The sequence below is a fragment of the Bubalus bubalis genome, chromosome 4 (assembly GCF_019923935.1).
Source record: "Bubalus bubalis isolate 160015118507 breed Murrah chromosome 4, NDDB_SH_1, whole genome shotgun sequence".
NCBI classification, from domain to species: domain Eukaryota; kingdom Metazoa; phylum Chordata; class Mammalia; order Artiodactyla; family Bovidae; genus Bubalus; species Bubalus bubalis.
In genome coordinates this window covers 89,405,467-89,422,564 of record NC_059160.1, presented here as the reverse complement: position 1 = coordinate 89,422,564, position 17,098 = coordinate 89,405,467, and the positions used below count along the sequence as shown (strand labels likewise).

Sequence of the window (17,098 nt, the reverse complement as noted above, 5' to 3'; positions counted from 1 at the left end):
CCGTAAGTCATGCAGTGCGGCCGAAATAACAACAACACAAGGACGCTTTGCTTCTCGGTTTGGCTCCTTTAGCTCTGTTAGCCCAACTCCTTCAACACTTCCCACACATCGTCTTGCATGGCTGGATATCACGTTCATTCATTCAAAATTTTACAATTTATTTTTGTAACCCAAATAATTCCTATTGCAAAAGATTCAAATACTACATACATGTTCAGAGCAACATTTACGTAATACTCGTTCCCCTCTGCTCACTCTGTTCCCAGAGGTAACCCCCCTCAGTTGTTTGGTGTGCATCCTCTAGTTCCTTTTCTAAATATATGTATCTGTCCATATTTGGGAAGGGGTTAAAGTACAAAGGGCTCATATCACATGTATCAGTTTTTTTTTTTAAACTTAAAGGTATATATGCTTGTCTTAGGGTTTTCTCTATTAGTATAGTTAGGTTTTCCCTCTAATGGTGTCTCAGTATTGCAATAGTATATTTACTCAAAGCATATTTGTCTAGAATCTGTTGTATGGAGGGTATTGTGCAGCTGGCACCTGAGGGACTCCAGATATGATCACAGCCTTGTCCTTGCCATCGGTGAGGTCGCTCTTGGGGAGGAAGGAGCAGGAATACACAACTAACTACAACACAAGGGAGAATACAATAAAGTCCCCAAGCGTCTGCCTGAAGTTCAGAAATAAGTCACTTCGAGCAAGGGGATCAGAACTTCACAGAGGAGGTGATCTTTGAGCTTGGCTTAGAGGGAGCTTGACAGGTGAGGGAAGAGCATGAGCTGTACACAGAGATGGAAACAACGCAGGTTCATCCGACGCCAAGAGCATCATGATGCCAAGAGGATTTGATTCAATTTATATGTAAACATTTATTGAGCATCTAATGTGTCAGGCACCATACTAGGCAATGAGAATATAAAAATGGGAAAAGTGAAGTTCCTGTTTTTGAGGCTTTTATTTTAATGGAATCAAAGCAAAATTTGGAAAGGCAGATTAAGACCAGATAATGAAAGCTTTCAATTGGTATGTCAGGTTGTCTGAATTTAATTCACTGGGCAATGTGGAGCCACGCAGGCTTTTTAGTAGCCAGGTAGGTAACATGACTGAAGCTGAACAGATAGCCGCAGTGTACAGAATGGGCTAGAGTAGAAAGAGGCTGAGGGCTTATACTCTTTGTTGTTTTAACAAGATAGAGGTTGATTTCTACCTCAGTTAAAAGGTACCTGGTGTAGCTTGGAATGGTGGCGCTGTAGTTACCACTGTCCTCGCATGTAGCTTATGTCCTCATGCTCACCTCATGGTCTAACATGGCTGCTAGAGTGTAGTTCATCTTGTCTACATTCTAGGCAACAGGAAGAAGGAAGGGAAGGAGACTGGGGGAGGAGGTGAGGCACTGTGACACATTTCTTAGCTAAATTAGCTCCTTTTAAGCAGCCTCCCTGAAAGTCCAGGACAATATTATATCTTATTGACCATCAGACTTGAAGGGAGACTTGGAAATAATAGTTTGTTTTTTTTTTTAATATAGTTTTTTTGTGTTTGATTTTGTTTCCTTTTTAAAAAATTTGCATACAGTGCACACATACAGTTTGATAAGCATACACCCATGTAACCCACATCCCTATCAAGATACAGAGTGTTCCATCACCCCTAGAAGGAGGCTTTAAAGAAAAAAAGATAACCCAAAAAAGGGACTTCCCTGGTGGTCCAGTGGTTAAGAATCTGCCTGCCAATTCAGGGGGCACGGGTTCGATCCTTGGTCCAGGAAGATTCCACATGCTTCGGGGCAACTAAGCCCATGCACCACAACTAGTGAGCTTGTGCTTTAGGGCTTTCAAGCTGCAGCTCCTGAAGCCCCAGCAGCCTAGAGCCTATGCCACAAAATAAGAGAAACCACCGCAATGAGAAGGCTGCTCTCCACACCTAGAGAGTAGCCACTGCTCACTGCAACCAGAGACAACGCCCCAGCACAGCAACCCCAAAGAAAGAAAGAATGAAGGATTAAATAGGGTGGTAGCCATGGGAATGGAAAGAGAGCTGGAGAGGCTGGAGAGGGAGAATCCAGAGGAGACTGGTTGGATGTGGGGCAAGTGAGAGAAGAATCATAGAGAAGGCTGATAGCAGAACAAATAGAAACAGGACGCTGGGTGCAAAATCCAGATTGTTACAGGTGGGATGGAGGAGAAAGAGCAATGAGTATGGTAGTGTGTGTGTTGATTTGAGGTACTGATCAGACATCCAGGTGGAGGCCTGCAGTACACAAGTTGTGTCTAAAATTGGGAGGGCAGTCAGAGCTCAGGGGCATCATGGACCGGAGAGATGTTAAGGAGGACAAGGCCTAAGAGGTGACCCCAAACAATGATGACTGTGAGCTCACTGATGGGCAAAATCCAGATACCTAAAGCCTAAGTGGGCAGTGAGGGCTTGAATCATGCAGAAGGGGATTGGTAGGGTCACCTGAAATAATAGAAAAACTCCTAAAAACTGAAGTCCTTGCACAAACAAAAGGGGTGTATGTAGCTGCCCTTTAGACAGGTTTGTTGAAAAAGGAAATAAATGGTACTCTCAGAGGAAAAGACCAGGGATCCACTCCCTCCTTATAGTAAAGAGCCCTGTGCTCTTTTCAACTACCATCCCTAAGGGTGGGGTGATGGGACAGCACCCTGCCTCCTTTTGGGTATATGACCTCCAGGAATGCAAGCTGAATGGCTGGATGTGGGAGAGGGCTGCCATCTTTGACAACTGCTGGGCTGGGGTGGGCCAGTCAGATCCTGCCAGGATAGGTGTGAGGAGACCTAAGAGGAAAGAGCAGGGAGCAAGCGGACTAGACTCAGGTAGTCCTAGGGTTGAATCCTGCCTCTGTCACCACCTAGCTAGTTAAACTAGTTTAACTTAGTTAAGCTAAACTAGCTAGTTTAACTTGAGTAAGTTGAAGTTACTTAACCCGAACACCCAGTTCCTCATCTGTAAAATAGAAACAATTATGTCTACCTTTTAAGGTGGTTTTGAGGATTACAGACGAGTGTCTGGAACACAATAGGTAATCGAAAATGGATGCTACGATGTGACTCAGCCCCTCGCTGTGGGACCCAACGAACGGCTAACCGACAGGTCGGAGTCTCGCCCTCAGGATCTCAGAGGGCCGGGAGAGCTCCCGTGGCCTCCTCCCTGCAGGAGGTGGGGACTAGGTGGAGGAAGGGCTGCGGGAGGAGGAGCTGGCGCGTCTCGACCCGCCCCGTCCCATCCAGTCTGGCCTGGGCGCCGAAGGAACTGCGGTCCCAGCCCCTGTCATCCAGCGGCTTGTCCTGCGTGCCCCGAGCCCTGCCCGCACCCAGTTATGACTCTGCGCCCCTCACTTCTCCCGCTCCGACTGCTGCTGCTGCTGCTGCTCAGGGGGGCGGTGTGCCGGGCGGAGGCTGGGTCCGAAACCGAAAGTCCCGTCCGGACCCTCCAAGTGGAGACTCTGGTGAGGAGGAGAGAATCCCGGGTGGGCGCTGTGGATGGAGGTCAGGCCCGGTTGCGGGGAAGGTCGGGGTCTAAAGGATCCTGGGAGCGGGGAGGAGGGAGTGCAGGCACCGAATTGGGGGTGCCGCGTCGAGGGGCAGGAACCTCCCTGACTCGTGTAGTGCGATCATAGGTGGAGCCCCCCGAGCCGTGTGCTGAGCCTGCTGCCTTTGGAGACACGCTTCACATACACTACTCGGTGAGGGGCCTGAGGGGCAGCGGCGGGGCCCCGGGGGCGGCGCCCCGCTGAAACACGTCAGCTTTGGCTTGGACACGTGGCAAGCGGTCCGGGAGTAACTCCCGCTCTGGGGTCCTCCGGCACGTGGCGGGGGGGAGGGGCGTGCCTCTTCCCTACCTTTTCCCCTTCCCTGCTCTTCCGCAGTGAAGTGAAGGGTGGAGGGATCTCCGAGAAGTGCCAGCCCTTTTGGGGCTTCCTGTTCCTTTCTGCCCGAAAGGGAACGTTAGACTGCAGCTGCTAGGGGTTGCGGGTCGAGGCCAGGTGTGTGCGCACCCTGCTGGGAGGGAGCGGTATAGGTGGGCGCTCTAGATGCTCTCCTTCCCACCCCCAGGGCAGCCTGGTAGATGGACGCATCTTTGACACGTCTCTGACCAGAGACCCTCTGGTTATAGAACTTGGCCAAAAGCAGGTGATACCAGGTATGTGAGCTGCACTTTCATTCCATTTCTTCCCAACCTAAGCCCTTTCTTAGTCTCTTTAACCTCTCAGCTACCTTGGAAATGCCCTCCCCACCCCCCACCCAGGGTTCTACCACTCACCTCCGGAGGTTCAAATCCCACTCCTAGTACTCCTCTTGCCGCATACCACATTGGAAGCCAGAGATTCCAGAAGTGGGGAGCTCAACTGAGGGTCATGGGGAGTGTTTGATCTTCCTCTCCCAGGATTTGGGGACTGTAGATAGCTTCCTATTCATTTGTGTCTTCTTCCTCAAGGTCTGGAGCAGAGCCTTCTAGACATGTGTGTGGGGTGAGTATCTGGGCAGGGGTGGGCTTGGGTGTACCCCTTCTGCATGGGTGGAGGCCGTCTCTGCTCCTAGAGGAGGCAGGAGAATGGGCTCTGGCTTCGTACTGGGTAGGCCCTGGTCTCTGGGCATGGAGGCTCTGGATGAAGCCTCAGGCTTTTTCTGGCTGGGGGTTCTGTTGGTGGAGTTGAGACACCTTGGCCAGTCAACCTGTTCAGTGCTCAGGTGGGAAAGTTCATGTTTTGAGTGTGAATATCCAGAGGGTTTTGTTGGTGGGACTTCAGATGGACTGAGGTGGTTGGCCCACCTGGTTCTACCCCTGGCTATGACTCACATTCCTTTCCTTAGAGAGAAGCGAAGGGTAATCATTCCTTCTCACCTGGCCTATGGAAAACGGGGATTTCCACCATCTATCCCAGGTAATCTGACGAGGCGGCTCTCTGGCTATCGAGATACCCAGTCCCTGGGATTTCCCTGGCAATCCAGAGGTTAGGACTCTGTGCTTCCAACTCATAGAGCGCGGGTGTGAGCCCTGGTCGGGGAACTAAGATCCCACATGCCAGAGAGCAAAGCCAAAAACAAACAAAAAAGAAACAGTCCCTAGGAGCTACAAGGAGCTATGCACTTTGAAGCCTGAGAAGGCCGAAACCCAGTTTGCTAAATGGTGTAGGACTGGCTGATGCCTCCTTCTGCAGGGCCTCCTTTTTCCTCCTCAGATCACCAGCAGGGACTAGAGACATATAACCTGTTAAAGCCACCTGGCTTGTCCTCTGGCAGCCGGCCACTTTCTAGGGAGGTGACCCTTGCTTGAGCCACACGAGTCTGCTGCCTGTGCCACCTCTCCGAGAACTTTGGGCTGCTTTCCTGTGCTTTTCCTACGACTCCAGACTGTCATTTGTGCAGCCGGCATGGCTTCTCACCACATCTCCACAGTTCCTTTCAGCCTCCACTAGAGAAGAGCTGGTGAAAATGGTCACAGTCAAGTAATTCAAAACAAAATAAAAACATTTAAAAGCCAAGCCTGGGGGCCTCCCTGGGGTTCTAGTTAACACTTCCCCTTCCAATGCTGGGGGTGTGAGTTCCATGTCTCTGGGCCAAAAAACCAAAACAAAACAGAAGCAATATTGTAACAAATTCAATAAAGACTTTAAAAATGGTCCACATAAAAAAAAAACCCCAGAACTTAAAAAAAGCCAAGCCCTCACAGGTCACTGCTAATACCTATTTTTTAAGGCCTGAGCCTAAACAGATTTTCCAAGACGCAGATCTCTTGCTTTTGGTTATAAGAAATGTTCCATTAGCTAAAATGAGTTGTACTGGGATAAAAATTCTTATCCTAAGTTCTAGCTTAGAGGGAGACCCAGAGAGAGGGTCAGGGGACTAAAGAGAAATTCTTTTACCCAAAGCTCTGTTGCCTCCTCATCTCCAGCACTGCTTGTTTACATTCTCCCCCATCTCACTCCTGTTCATTTCTCCATTCCGAACGTCTTAAACCACATCCTGCCTCTCTAGCCATGTTGAAACACCTGTTTTTTTTCTTTTTTTAAAGAATCACAGTGAGTGCGCTTACTGGTTGGTGACATTTTAAAAAGTCTAGTTTAAGTTCAGTTAATTTCAGCCTTGCAAAGATTCTATCCCTGTGGCTGTTCAGAGATAGTTAGTACAGAAGTTCTCTAACTTATAAATGGAGAACGGCCTGTACTTTTCACAAAGGTTCTGTTGTGTCAAAGACCTGTCAGTGAAGACAAGCCACACTTGTATATTTGGGGCAAACATGACTATCACTCAATAGCCTCATAACCCTCCTCTGCCTCTTGCATTAAGAGAACTCAGCCCCACATTTAAATCTTGCCAACTTCACAGATGTTGCTGCGGTGTGGTCTGCCCTCCCTATTTGCATTCAGATTCTGAGCCCTGGATATAGTGCACAGGGATTCTAACCTTCACCTCTTCTCTGCCTCCAGCGGATGCAGAGCTGCATTTTGATGTGGAACTGATTGCACTGATCCGAGCCAACTACTGGCAGAAGCTGGTGAAGGGCATTTTGCCTCTGGTAGGCATGGCCATGGTGCCAGCCCTCCTGGGCCTCATTGGGTATCATCTATACAGAAAGGCCAGCAGTCCTAAAATCTCCAAAAAGAAGCTCAAGGAAGAGAAACGAAACAAGAGCAAAAAGAAATAATAAACAATTTTTAAAAAACTTTGCATTCTTCACCTGATACTTTCTGCGGCTGCCTTTGTAAGTGGGAATGAGATAAAGGGCTGAGGAAAAAGGCATTCTTAGTTGGGTTCTGCTTGGTAGGGGGTGGTCGGAGGCTTTGGATCAGTTCTCCTGGCCTCCTCTTCCTGTCCTAACTTACACCAAGGACCATAGGATCCCTGGGTCCTGAAAGCATGGGTTTTGGCTCCCGTGGTGTCCCGACACCGAGGAGCAATACCTTACCGAGAAGTAAACGTTGGGGCAGTTGCCTGGCTACTCTCTCTACTCCCTGTGCTGTGTGTGTGCCAGGTCGCTTCAGTTGTGGCAGACTCTTTGCGACCCCATGGACTGTAGGCCCCTAGGCTCCTCTGTCCATGGGGATTCTCAGGCAAGAATACTGGAGTGGGTTGCTGTACCCTCCTCCAGGTGATCTTCCCAACCCAGGGATCGAACCGCATCTCTTACGTCTCTTGCATTGGCAGGTGTTTGTTTTTTTTTTTTTTTACCACTAGTGCCACCTGGGAAGCCCTCTCTCCTCCCTAGGGCTGCTGTATGCCTAATATCCTCTAAGTAGACTGTTTAATCCAACATGGAAAAGATATAGAGACCTCATAAACTCCATGGTGATTTTTAATAGCAAAGTCCTTGGGTTTCTCAAAACATTCTCTGGGATTGAAAAGAGGTTTTCCCCTAGTATCACAGGGTGTGGGAGACCACATGAGCGGCTTCAATGATGTTGTAAGTGGCTGGAGGTTTTTTGTCACCTGGCTGGGCTGTGGGCATGGGCAGGAGCTGGGGTAAGTTGCTGCGGTGATTGACGATGAAGAGTGGGTTGAGCTGGCTCAGCACTTCATCACTCACGGAGATGCCATCCAAGTACTGCCTGAGCATCTCCCGCAGCTTCTCATTGATTTCTAACAACTGAGCACGTCTGTGCCGAAGGCTCAGTTGCTCCAGTTTCACTTTGTTGTACCTTTTCCAGAAATTCTCCATCCCTTTGTAGTCCATTATCACCTGGGAGTGAGTTACAGGGAGAAGGTGTGTGGTAGGATCTGTCAGCAAGTGTAGCCCAGTGCTCTGTCACCCCAGCCTCAGGTGGTGGCCTTGGGCCCGTGGAACCTTACCTTTCCAAGCTCTTCATTAAACTCCTCTAGGTCCACTGTCTCTATCTCTTCCTGCTCCTTGGGAGTCAACACCGATGAATAAAAAGGCAGCACTTTTTCTTCTTCTGTTTCAAATTTCCTACATATTTCAGCAAGTTTAAGAATCTTTTCACCCTGTTGGAAGCAAGCAGAAACCTTCTATTAGGAAAGGGATTGGGAAGGGGAAATAGTGGAGTTGGTTCCCCTGCTTCAATCCAGGGAAGCTACTTAGCCAAATGGGATACAAAAGTAATACATCCAACACAAAGGGCTTACAAGCACTATTCCAGATATTTTATATTCTTCTAAAACCCATTCACTATTAACTCATTAAATTGAAGAGGTGAGAAGTGAGGGACTTCCTGGTGGTCCAGTGGCTAAGGATCTGCCTTCCAGTGCAGGGGACATGGGTTCCATCCCTGGTTGGGGAACTAAGATCCCACATACCGTGGAACAACTAAGCCCGAGTGCCTCAACTAGAGAGCCCGTGTCCTGCAACCACTGAGCCTGTGAGCCACAACTATAGAGAAACTAGCATGCCACAACTAAGAGCCGATGCAGCCCAGAAATAAAAGAAATAAATATTAAATAAAATAATATGTGAGAGGCAAGGGAACATGAAATAAAATAGGTATTCCAAGTGTGCACTCAGGTAGGAAGCTGGGGGAAGCCCTCTGTTTTGCCAGCCCCTTTCACTCTGCAGGGAGCCAGGTTCCCTGGTTCTGTTCTGGCTACCCTCTCCCCTTTGTTACCTTGTCGACAATCTCCCTCAGGGCCTTGAGGGTAGCACTGCTTTCCAGGGTGAGTTTGACTAAGTTCTCCTGTGCTATTCCCCGGGCCTGAGTCCTCTGGGCCTTAAGTTTTCGCAGTTGTACCAGGACCAACTCCTTGTCTTCACGAATGTCCTGATTCTGTTCTTCACTCTCGCGGCTGTGCACCAGGATCTTGCCTTTTAAAATAATGATGGAATCCTAGAGGAACAGGGTAGATTAGAGGAAACACTTGACTACGTGAGGGTCTTCAGTGGAGCAGATAGAAGGACTGTCTGGGGACTGAAATCAGAGCATACCATCTCTCCCCAAACAGTGATGAAGCCCAGGGGAAATGGGAAGAAGAACAGGGGATAATGGAGCAGTTAAAGCAGTGAGTCGCCCAGGTGAGCTGCACTAACCTGTAGTTTCTGTATTTTTTTCATCTGTGCTTCAATCTCTTTGGAGCTTTTCTCGTCCTTCACCTTGAGAGTCTCGAAGGCAATCTTTCGATCCTCTGTAGCATCAGTGTAATTCTTGAGTGCATCCTGGAACCTTCTCCACAGATCTTCTACTATGTTCTCCAGTTGCAGTCTTAGAAAGTGCTTCTCTTCTAAATTCTGGGAAGTGATCCCCAAATAGCCAGTGTTTGGACTTAACCTATTAGCACCCTTTCTCTGGCACCAACACCTCCCCCTCTTGAACTGTTTGTAGCACAGCATGGTGCAGAGGTTGCCAGTGAAAATGCCTACAAAGACCAGGCAGATGATATAAATAAGTGCTGTGGGCTATGTGGGGCCGGTGGTGAATCCCAGAGGAAATGCCCCATTGGTGGGGGGGTGAGGGCACAGCTGCTCAGCTCCATGGGAACGTCCCCATTTGAAAATGTGGCCCACTGTTACCAGATCTTTAAATTGTTTAGGGGAAGTTGCAGTTTTGGATTTTTTTTGTGAAATCTCCCAATTTTTAAATGTAGAAAGCTTATAAAAGTTTGTATGAAATATTATAGGCCAAAATGAAAACAAAGCACTCTACCCTCCAAACCCAGGTCTTCAGGCTGGCTAAGTTGGCAGCCTCCAAGGTGGTGGAAGCTCTTGGGGCCAAGTGGCAGGAGAACTGGACTTCCCCCCTGGCTTGATCACAAATCAGCAGCCTGACTTTGGCAGGTCATTAAGGTCCACTTTGGACCTTAATTTCTTCTTCTACAGATCACAGGGGTGAAGTGAGAGGATCTCCTTGGTGTGTGTTAGCTCTAAAATGCATTTTCTTGGTATTTCAGATGGTCTTTCCTCCTCAGCAATTTTCACAAGATTACAAAAAGCCGCAGGGGTATACCTACAGTGGCAACAGGCATTTTATTGACTGTATTGGTTAAAGGGATCTCTTCTAGCTCTACTACCTTCAGAACTTTTTTCTCCCTTTTCCCCACCTCCTGCCCATCTGCTCTCCCTCCGTACCTTGTTTTTCAGATCGTCCCACATGCTCTGGAACTCCAGCTTGCTTTCATATTCGGAATCTATGTAGTTCTGCTCCATGGCCATGAAGACATCTTGTAGGTAGTGAATCTCTTTTTCATGTTGGTCAATAATTTTTTTCCTGTAGGAGATAAGATACTGTTCCTGCTCTGAGGCATTAAGCATAAGGACCAATAATGACAATGCAGAGCAGTATGTAATAAAACTATATGAATGGTACAAACTCTTAGGTACTGAAGAAGAATGGAAGGAGCGCAGGTTCTGTCCTTTGCCGGGCCAGAAAAAATGAATAATATTAGTTTGATTTTTGAATAGGTAATATATTCATATGATAAAAAAATAAAAAAGTACAAAATGTTGCAGTGAAAAGTCTCTTTCCCATCTGTATTGCTGATCCTGTTCCGGATGCCAATTTTCTTGCTGTTCACACTGTCCACACTGTTCGCCGAACCCAGGATAGGTAAGCCGAGAGCTAAGAGGTTGGAAGAAGACACAGACACTATAGGAACTCTAGCCAGGTTTATTCTCTCCTGGCTGGCATGGCAGCCATAACACAGCCTCTCTTCTGGCTGACGCTGCACCCATAGACATAACACAACATAACTGCACACAATCCTTCTGGGCTTTTCCAGGTGATGCTCATATAGGCACACCGCACAAAGGAGTCCGGAACCAACCGAGTACCTCCTGATGCGCATGCGTAGTGCTACAAGTGATCTCAGCAATCACATAATCATTGTTTACAGAACATGGGGCAGAGGGCATGAGACAGTAGGGCGAGAGGGCCTGAATGGTGCCATCTTGTTAATTTCCCCATACTATCGCTGTCCTCCAGGTAGGTAGATGGGTAGGATTTTGATCGCTGAAAGTGGGTGGCTGCTTTCAGGTAGCATCTTGACATAGGCTCTGGATACGGCCCTGGGCTCAACACCCTCCCCCACCCCCATAGCTCGTCTTAGGCCCCCACACCTTTCAGTTTCAAACTCCTTGGTTAGGGCCTCCAGCTCCATGTTGTAATTTTCCTCTAGGAGGTTGAGCCGGCATCTCTGCAGGGCCAAGAGCTGGTCGATGCTGTGCAGGTGGCTGCGCAAGGCGTGGGCGTGCTGCTCCTCGGCTTCCGACAGGTCCTTTGCTAAAGACTGGGTAGGAAACAGAGTTACCACTTTGGCTGAATGGCAGCTGGGTGAGAAAATAAAAATGTATTCAGCTAGCTAGTTCCTATTTTCCCTAGTACCTAAATGCCAGTTCTTTGGCTCTGGGATCTCGGGTTGTCCCGCTTTGGAATGTAAGAAGCCAGTGCCGGTGGAGGGGCCCTGTGAAAGCATTCATTCCAGTCAACAGCCCCGCTGAGATCCCAGTGGACAGTCAGAATCAATGCCAGTCACCTTACACATGCAGCTCAGTCAAGCCCCCAAGTGTCATCTTACTGAAAACCTTGTGAGAGGTGCCAGGCGAGAACCTCCCTGCTAAGCTAAGTCAACCTATAGAACCCCGAGAGAGAGTGAAATAAATTGTTGTTGTAAGTCGCTAATTTAAGGTGGTTTGTGATGTAGCTATAATAGATAATGAGAAGACATCCACTGGCAAAAAAAAAAAAAAGCAACAGTGTGAACATCAATAAGGATAAGAATGGCAATGGGTTACAAAATATCAAATGTGTTTGATTATGAGTTTATCAGGATACTTTAAAAAAATCAATTCCCATTAGAGGATGCCAATTTTTTTAAAAAAAAAACTGGTTTATAAAAGGGAAAAGAAAGAGTCAGGCATTTTTTATATAAATTATACCTCTGGGTAACTGGTAAATGATAGTAAGTATCTCTTTATTGAAGTATTTGAACTAATAAATGAAAAAAGAATGATACTATTAGAAAATCAGCATTAAAAAAAAGAAAACCAGCATTTTGCCACCCACAATGAATTAATCAATAGCTTCTATGAAAGAACACAGCACCTGCAAGCTTCCAGTTGGAATTACCAAAACACAGGAAATACTGAGGACAAAGTAACATGTTAAACCACAATACAGAATACTATGCAGTTGTAAAACACAATGAGAAGCATGGGCTAATGTGGAATAGTCCCCAGAATATATTATTAAATGAAAAAGGCAAGAGGCAGAACACTATGTAATACTACCATCTGTGTAAAAAAAAGCTTTTATCATGCAACTAAAATTACCAGGAAGGGCACTGGGTGGTTGAAAGGCACCAGTGGGAGGGAACTTTTCTGTACATAACTTTTTTATCTTTTGAATTTTGAATAATGTGGGTGAACTACTTATTCAAAAAAGCAAAACAAATTAAAATGAATAAAGCAAAAAAGCCTTTACGAAATGTCCAGATGATCCACTCACTGTAAACTACCACATTGCTAGCTTTTACTTATATGTTTAGTATGGGGCTTCCCTGGTAGCTCAGACAATACTCTGCCTCTGATGCAGGAGACCCAGTTTTTATCCCTGGGTTGGGAAGATCCCCTGGAGTAGAGAATGGCAACCCATTCCACTATTCTTGCCTAGAGCATACCATGGACAGAGGAGCCTGGCGGGCTACAGCCCTGTCAGGGAGTTGCAAAGAATTGCGTGGGGTCGCAAAGAGTCAGGCATGACTGAGCGACTTTAGTATGGATAAGATCTTTTGAAATAGGTGCTGATAATGGGAGACTATTCACTCACTCAGCTAAGGTGTACTAAATCTGCTCTGTACCAGCACTGTGCTGGATACTGAGGATTCAGAGATGAAAAGACTTTCACTGTCTCCAAAGGAGTCTGAAGTCTTGCAGTAGAAAAGGTTATATAAACAGAAAATTACAAATAAATCCTGAGAAAACAAAAAAACAGGTGCAGATTAAATTCCCATTTTATAAAATTTGAAAAAAATGTTACAGCACAACATGGAAAATGCTATGAGGTTGATGATTCCCCAGTGATAAGGGGATAGAAAAGACAGAGTGCACTGGGGAAGGCTTCATAGTAGAGATGTCATTTGTATCACTCTTGGAGGAGGAGTAAGAATTTGCCAGGAAAAATGAGGAGATAAGGAAAAGAGAATTCCAGATAGAGGGAACAGCATGTGCAAAGGCACAGGAAAGAAGGCTGGCTATATGAAAGGTACAGGTAGAGGCCAGATCATGAAAGGCTTTGCTGTTCCTTCTGTGGAGGAAGGGAGCCATTATTTATGGAGCCACTAAGGAGATTTACACAGTGGAGTAACAGGAACAGATTTTTGTTTTAGAAAGATAATCCTGGTCATTGTGTAGACAATCAAACACTGGAAGATAAGAAGTTATTGCAGTAGAGATAACACCCGGGTCTCAACTACTGCAGGATAGTGGGGAAGAGCAGGGTGTGACTTATTCAAGCAGATTTACATAAGAATTAGTACCAGAAGTCAGGGATGGAGGCCAAAGCTAGAATGATTCCCAGATTCCCGGGTTGGGTGATGGTGAATGGCACCAGCCACCCAAACAGAGAGTATGAGAAAGACCAGATTGTGGAGTATGGGAAAGGGGACTGGAGAGAGGAGGAACTCATGAGTTCAGTTGTAAGAAGAGTGCAACAAACAGGAACAGATATTGAGGGATCCTAAACATAGGGACTTGAAATTCAAGAGAAAAAAATCCCTTACAGAAAAAGATGGTATGTACTCAACTCAAGAACCTCCCAAGGGCATAAAGTTAGCTGATTGAATTGGTTGGAGATCCAGAACCGTTCTTACCGATGGAGATCTTCACAACCTCATCCAGGGCCACTGAAGTTGAATCCAAGAGGCCACATGGAATTGGTTGCATAAAGCACTGGAGCGGGAATCAAGAAATCCATGCTATAGTCACAGCTCTCTCACTGACTAGCTGTGTGACCTTGGGCAAACTGCTTCTCTCTGGAACTAAGCCTTCTCACATTGAAATGAAAGTTTAGGACTAAGTTCAAGTCATTGGGTGATGTCTACTCTGCCTTTCAACTCTAATACTGTATAGTACTGGTTTGAGGCAGTAGATGATCAAGGAGAATGGCTCCTCTAACAGAAGGGGAGGGATGACAGCTCAGTATTCTATTTTTCACTTCAGTGAAATGAATGATAGCCTAGCAGCATCACAGCATGTGTCTTGGTAGTGCTTTAACATGAATTAATTCACTAGGCCCATTCTATTAAGAGATCAAAGGCAGTCATAATCAAGGGTTTCTTTGGGAAGAGAGCTTGCCTTGATGACACTGTCCTTGCAGTCCACCACTCGTTCAAATGTTTGGCTGAGGATCTCAATGTCCTTATGAAGCTCTCTCGTCTTGACTTCCCGAAGGACTGTTCTCCACTGTGTATTAATCTTATTAAGGTTCAAAGCACTGTTGTGCTCCTCCTTGGCCAGCTTGTCCTGTGGGAAGGAATAAATATATCCCGCCCCACATACACACCAGAGGTCAAAGGATGAGATGGTTAGATAGCATCACTGATTCAATGGACAAATGAATTTGAGAAAACTCTGGGAGATAATAGAGGACAGAAAAGCCCGGAGTGCTACAGTCCATGGGGTTGCAAAGAATCAGATATGACTTAGCCACTGAACAACAACAACCCCAGAGGTCAAGGCTAAAAGCCCTGATACAGTACAACAAACAAGATCAAACTTAGTTTGTCAACTAACATCTTACCCTTTGTCTTTTCTGAGGGACTCTTGTTTTGGGAGGGTCTTAAGTAAGACAGGATCTGCCCAGCGGCATTTTAGGGAGGGCAATGGTGAGTTTCCTTCTGGATGGAGGCATCAGAGCAGGACATTGTTCGTAATGGCTCATCTCGAGGGAGAATATTAGACTTTCAGATAGCTCAGACAGATGATAGCACCTACTATCCCAGTGCTGGGGCTCAGTAGTGATTGTCCAGCTCTATGCCATCTCCCTACCTCCATGCTTCAAAGAGAACTGCTCCTTCCCCCATACAATATTGCCTGAAATCTAAGTCTATCTGGGTCTTAAGATTTCCAGGGGGAGGGGAGGCTACCATGAAAATGAGGCTGCCACAAAGACAGGGTCAAGGTGACAGGACCAGGGCAGGGGGTGGGTGGGGTTGGGCAGAGAGTAATGCAAAAACCCATCACCTTCAAGAACTGGTTCAGGAGCCTCTCTTTCTTCTTGGCCATCTCCTCCTCTGCCAACAACTTCTGCTGAAACAGAAGCAGCTGCTCCTCATCCGACAACGGCACCTTGGCTTTTTTCCCTTTCTTAGACATAGCTGAATCTGGGCGAGGATCCTCCACCTGCCACGGCCAGCATTAAAAGGGCAGGAGGAAAACGTCCCCAGAAAAGAGCCTTCTGGGACTGCCCCTGCAAGGGAATGTGACCTTAGATCGCAGACCTCAGGCGAGAGAAAACCTGGGAGAGCGGTGTGGCAGGGTTCCCAAGCCAAAGGACGCTTCTCCGTCTCCTAGCAACGGAGATCTCACTAAGATGGCGCTGTAGCAGCTAAGAGAAGGCGCGCTGTCTTGGAGCGCCCTCTGCTCGCTGGAGGACCTCAGTTTCTGAGAGAGGGTCGTTTCCTCCTCAATGAATATTCTAAAAATCTTTTGGGGGGGATTATTTTTCAGTAATGGCCATATCTTAAAATATATGTAATAACTAACTTTTGAGAGATATGGAGAAACAGGAATCTTCACAAACTGTTGGTGGCAAAGGTAAAATGGTAGAGCCATTTTGGCAGTTTGGCAGTTTCTTAAAATGTTAAACATAAATTTACCTTGTGATCCAGTAATTTCACGTTTAGATATCAATCTAAGAGAAGTGAGAGTGTATCCATATAACGACCGTCACAGGAATGCTCTTAGTGGCTTTAGTCATAATCAGTTCAGTTCAGTCGCTCAGTCGTGTCCGACTCTTCAACCCATGAATCGCAGCATGCCAGGCCTCCCTGTCCATCACCAACTCCCGGAGTTCACCCAAACTCATGTCCATCGAGTCGGTGATGCCATCCAGCCATCTCATCCTCTGTCGTCCCCTTCTCCTCCTGCCCCCAATCCCTCCCAGCATCAGGGTCTTTTCCAATGAGTCAACTCTTCACATGAGGTGGCCAAAGTATTGGAGTTTCAGCCTCAGCATCAGTCCTTCTAATGAACACCCAGGACTGATCTCCTTTAGGATGGACTGGTTGGATCTCCTTGCAGTCCAAGGGACTCTCAAGAGTCTTCTCCAACACCACAGTTCAAAAGCATCAATTCTGTGGCGCTCAGCTTTCTTCACAGTCCAACTCTCACATCCATACATGACCACAGGAAAAACCATAGCTTGACTAGACGAACCTTTGTGGGCAAAGTAATATCTCTGCTTTTTAATATACTGTCTAGGTTGGTCATAAGTTTCCTTCCAAGGAGTAAGCGTCTTTAATTTCTTGACCGCAATCACCATCTACAGTGATTTTGGAGCCCCCAAAAATAAAGTCTGACACTCTTTCCACTGTTTCCCCATCTATTTCCCATGAAGTGATGAGACCAGATGCCATGATCTTCGTTTTTCTGAATGTTGAGCTTTAAGCCAACTTTTTCACTCTCCTCTTTCACTTTCATCAAGAGGCTTTTTAGTTCCTCTTCACTTTCTGCCATAAGGGTGGTGTCATCTGCATATCTGAGGTTATTGATATTTTTCCTGGCAATCTTTTTTTTTTTTAATTTTATTTTTAAACCTCAAACACTGTATTAGTTTTGCCAAACATCAAAACGAATCTGCCACAGGTATACATGTGTTCCCCATCCTGAACCCTCTTCCCTCCTCCCTCCCCACACCATCCCTCTGGGTTGTCCCAGTGCACCAGCCCCAAGCCTCCAGTATTGTGCATCGAACCTGGACTGGCAACTCGTTTCATACATGATATTACACATGTTTCAATTCCATTCTCCCAAATCTTCCCACCCTCTCCCTCTCCAACAGAGTCCATAAGACTGTTCTATACATCAGTGTCTCTTTTGCTGTCTCGTACACAGGGTTATTGTTACCATCTTTCTAAATTCCATATATATGCATTAGTATACTGTATTGGTGTTTTTCTTTCTGGCTTACTTCACT

The 17,098-nt window shown here is 46.6% G+C and overlaps 2 protein-coding genes across 3 annotated transcripts; one reads left to right on the top strand and one right to left on the bottom strand.

The window, feature by feature from the left end:
- Nucleotides 1–2,991: 2,991 nt before the first annotated feature.
- On the top strand, nt 2,992–6,704 carry FKBP11 (FKBP prolyl isomerase 11). 2 transcript variants are annotated; one of them, XM_006054550.3, is made up of 6 exons: nt 3,062–3,469; nt 3,641–3,706; nt 4,077–4,164; nt 4,459–4,492; nt 4,836–4,906; nt 6,452–6,696. In XM_006054550.3, the coding sequence occupies exons 1-6, from the start codon at nt 3,341–3,343 to the stop codon at nt 6,667–6,669; spliced, it is 606 nt and encodes a 201-aa protein (XP_006054612.1). In that variant the 5' UTR covers nt 3,062–3,340; the 3' UTR covers nt 6,670–6,696. The 2 variants fall into 2 exon arrangements, with proteins under 2 accessions (XP_006054613.1, XP_006054612.1); XM_006054551.3 differs by lacking the exon at nt 3,641–3,706 and having other exon boundaries at nt 2,992–3,469; nt 6,452–6,704.
- Nucleotides 6,705–7,299: 595 nt separating this feature from the next.
- Nucleotides 7,300–15,462, bottom strand: CCDC65 (coiled-coil domain containing 65). Its single transcript, XM_006054553.3, has 8 exons — nt 15,145–15,462; nt 14,257–14,424; nt 11,023–11,192; nt 10,036–10,174; nt 9,001–9,198; nt 8,582–8,800; nt 7,812–7,964; nt 7,300–7,701 (listed from the first exon to the last, which is right to left on the bottom strand). The coding sequence occupies exons 1-8, from the start codon at nt 15,274–15,276 to the stop codon at nt 7,384–7,386; spliced, it is 1,497 nt and encodes a 498-aa protein (XP_006054615.3). The 5' UTR covers nt 15,277–15,462; the 3' UTR covers nt 7,300–7,383.
- Nucleotides 15,463–17,098: the final 1,636 nt, after the last annotated feature.

Coding starts and splice junctions, on each gene's coding strand:
- FKBP11 (XM_006054550.3), top strand. CDS start 3,341: ATGACTCTGCGCCCCTCACTTCTCCCGCTCCGACTGCTGCTGCTGCTG. Junction 3,470..3,640: donor CCCTCCAAGTGGAGACTCTG/GTGAGGAGGAGA, acceptor GTGCGATCATAG/GTGGAGCCCCCCGAGCCGTG. Junction 4,907..6,451: donor ATTTCCACCATCTATCCCAG/GTAATCTGACGA, acceptor CTCTGCCTCCAG/CGGATGCAGAGCTGCATTTT.
- CCDC65 (XM_006054553.3), bottom strand. CDS start 15,276: ATGTCTAAGAAAGGGAAAAAAGCCAAGGTGCCGTTGTCGGATGAGGAG. Junction 14,425..15,144: donor TCCTGAACCAGTTCTTGAAG/GTGATGGGTTTT, acceptor TCCTTCCCACAG/GACAAGCTGGCCAAGGAGGA. Junction 8,801..9,000: donor AAAAAATACAGAAACTACAG/GTTAGTGCAGCT, acceptor CTGTTCCTCTAG/GATTCCATCATTATTTTAAA.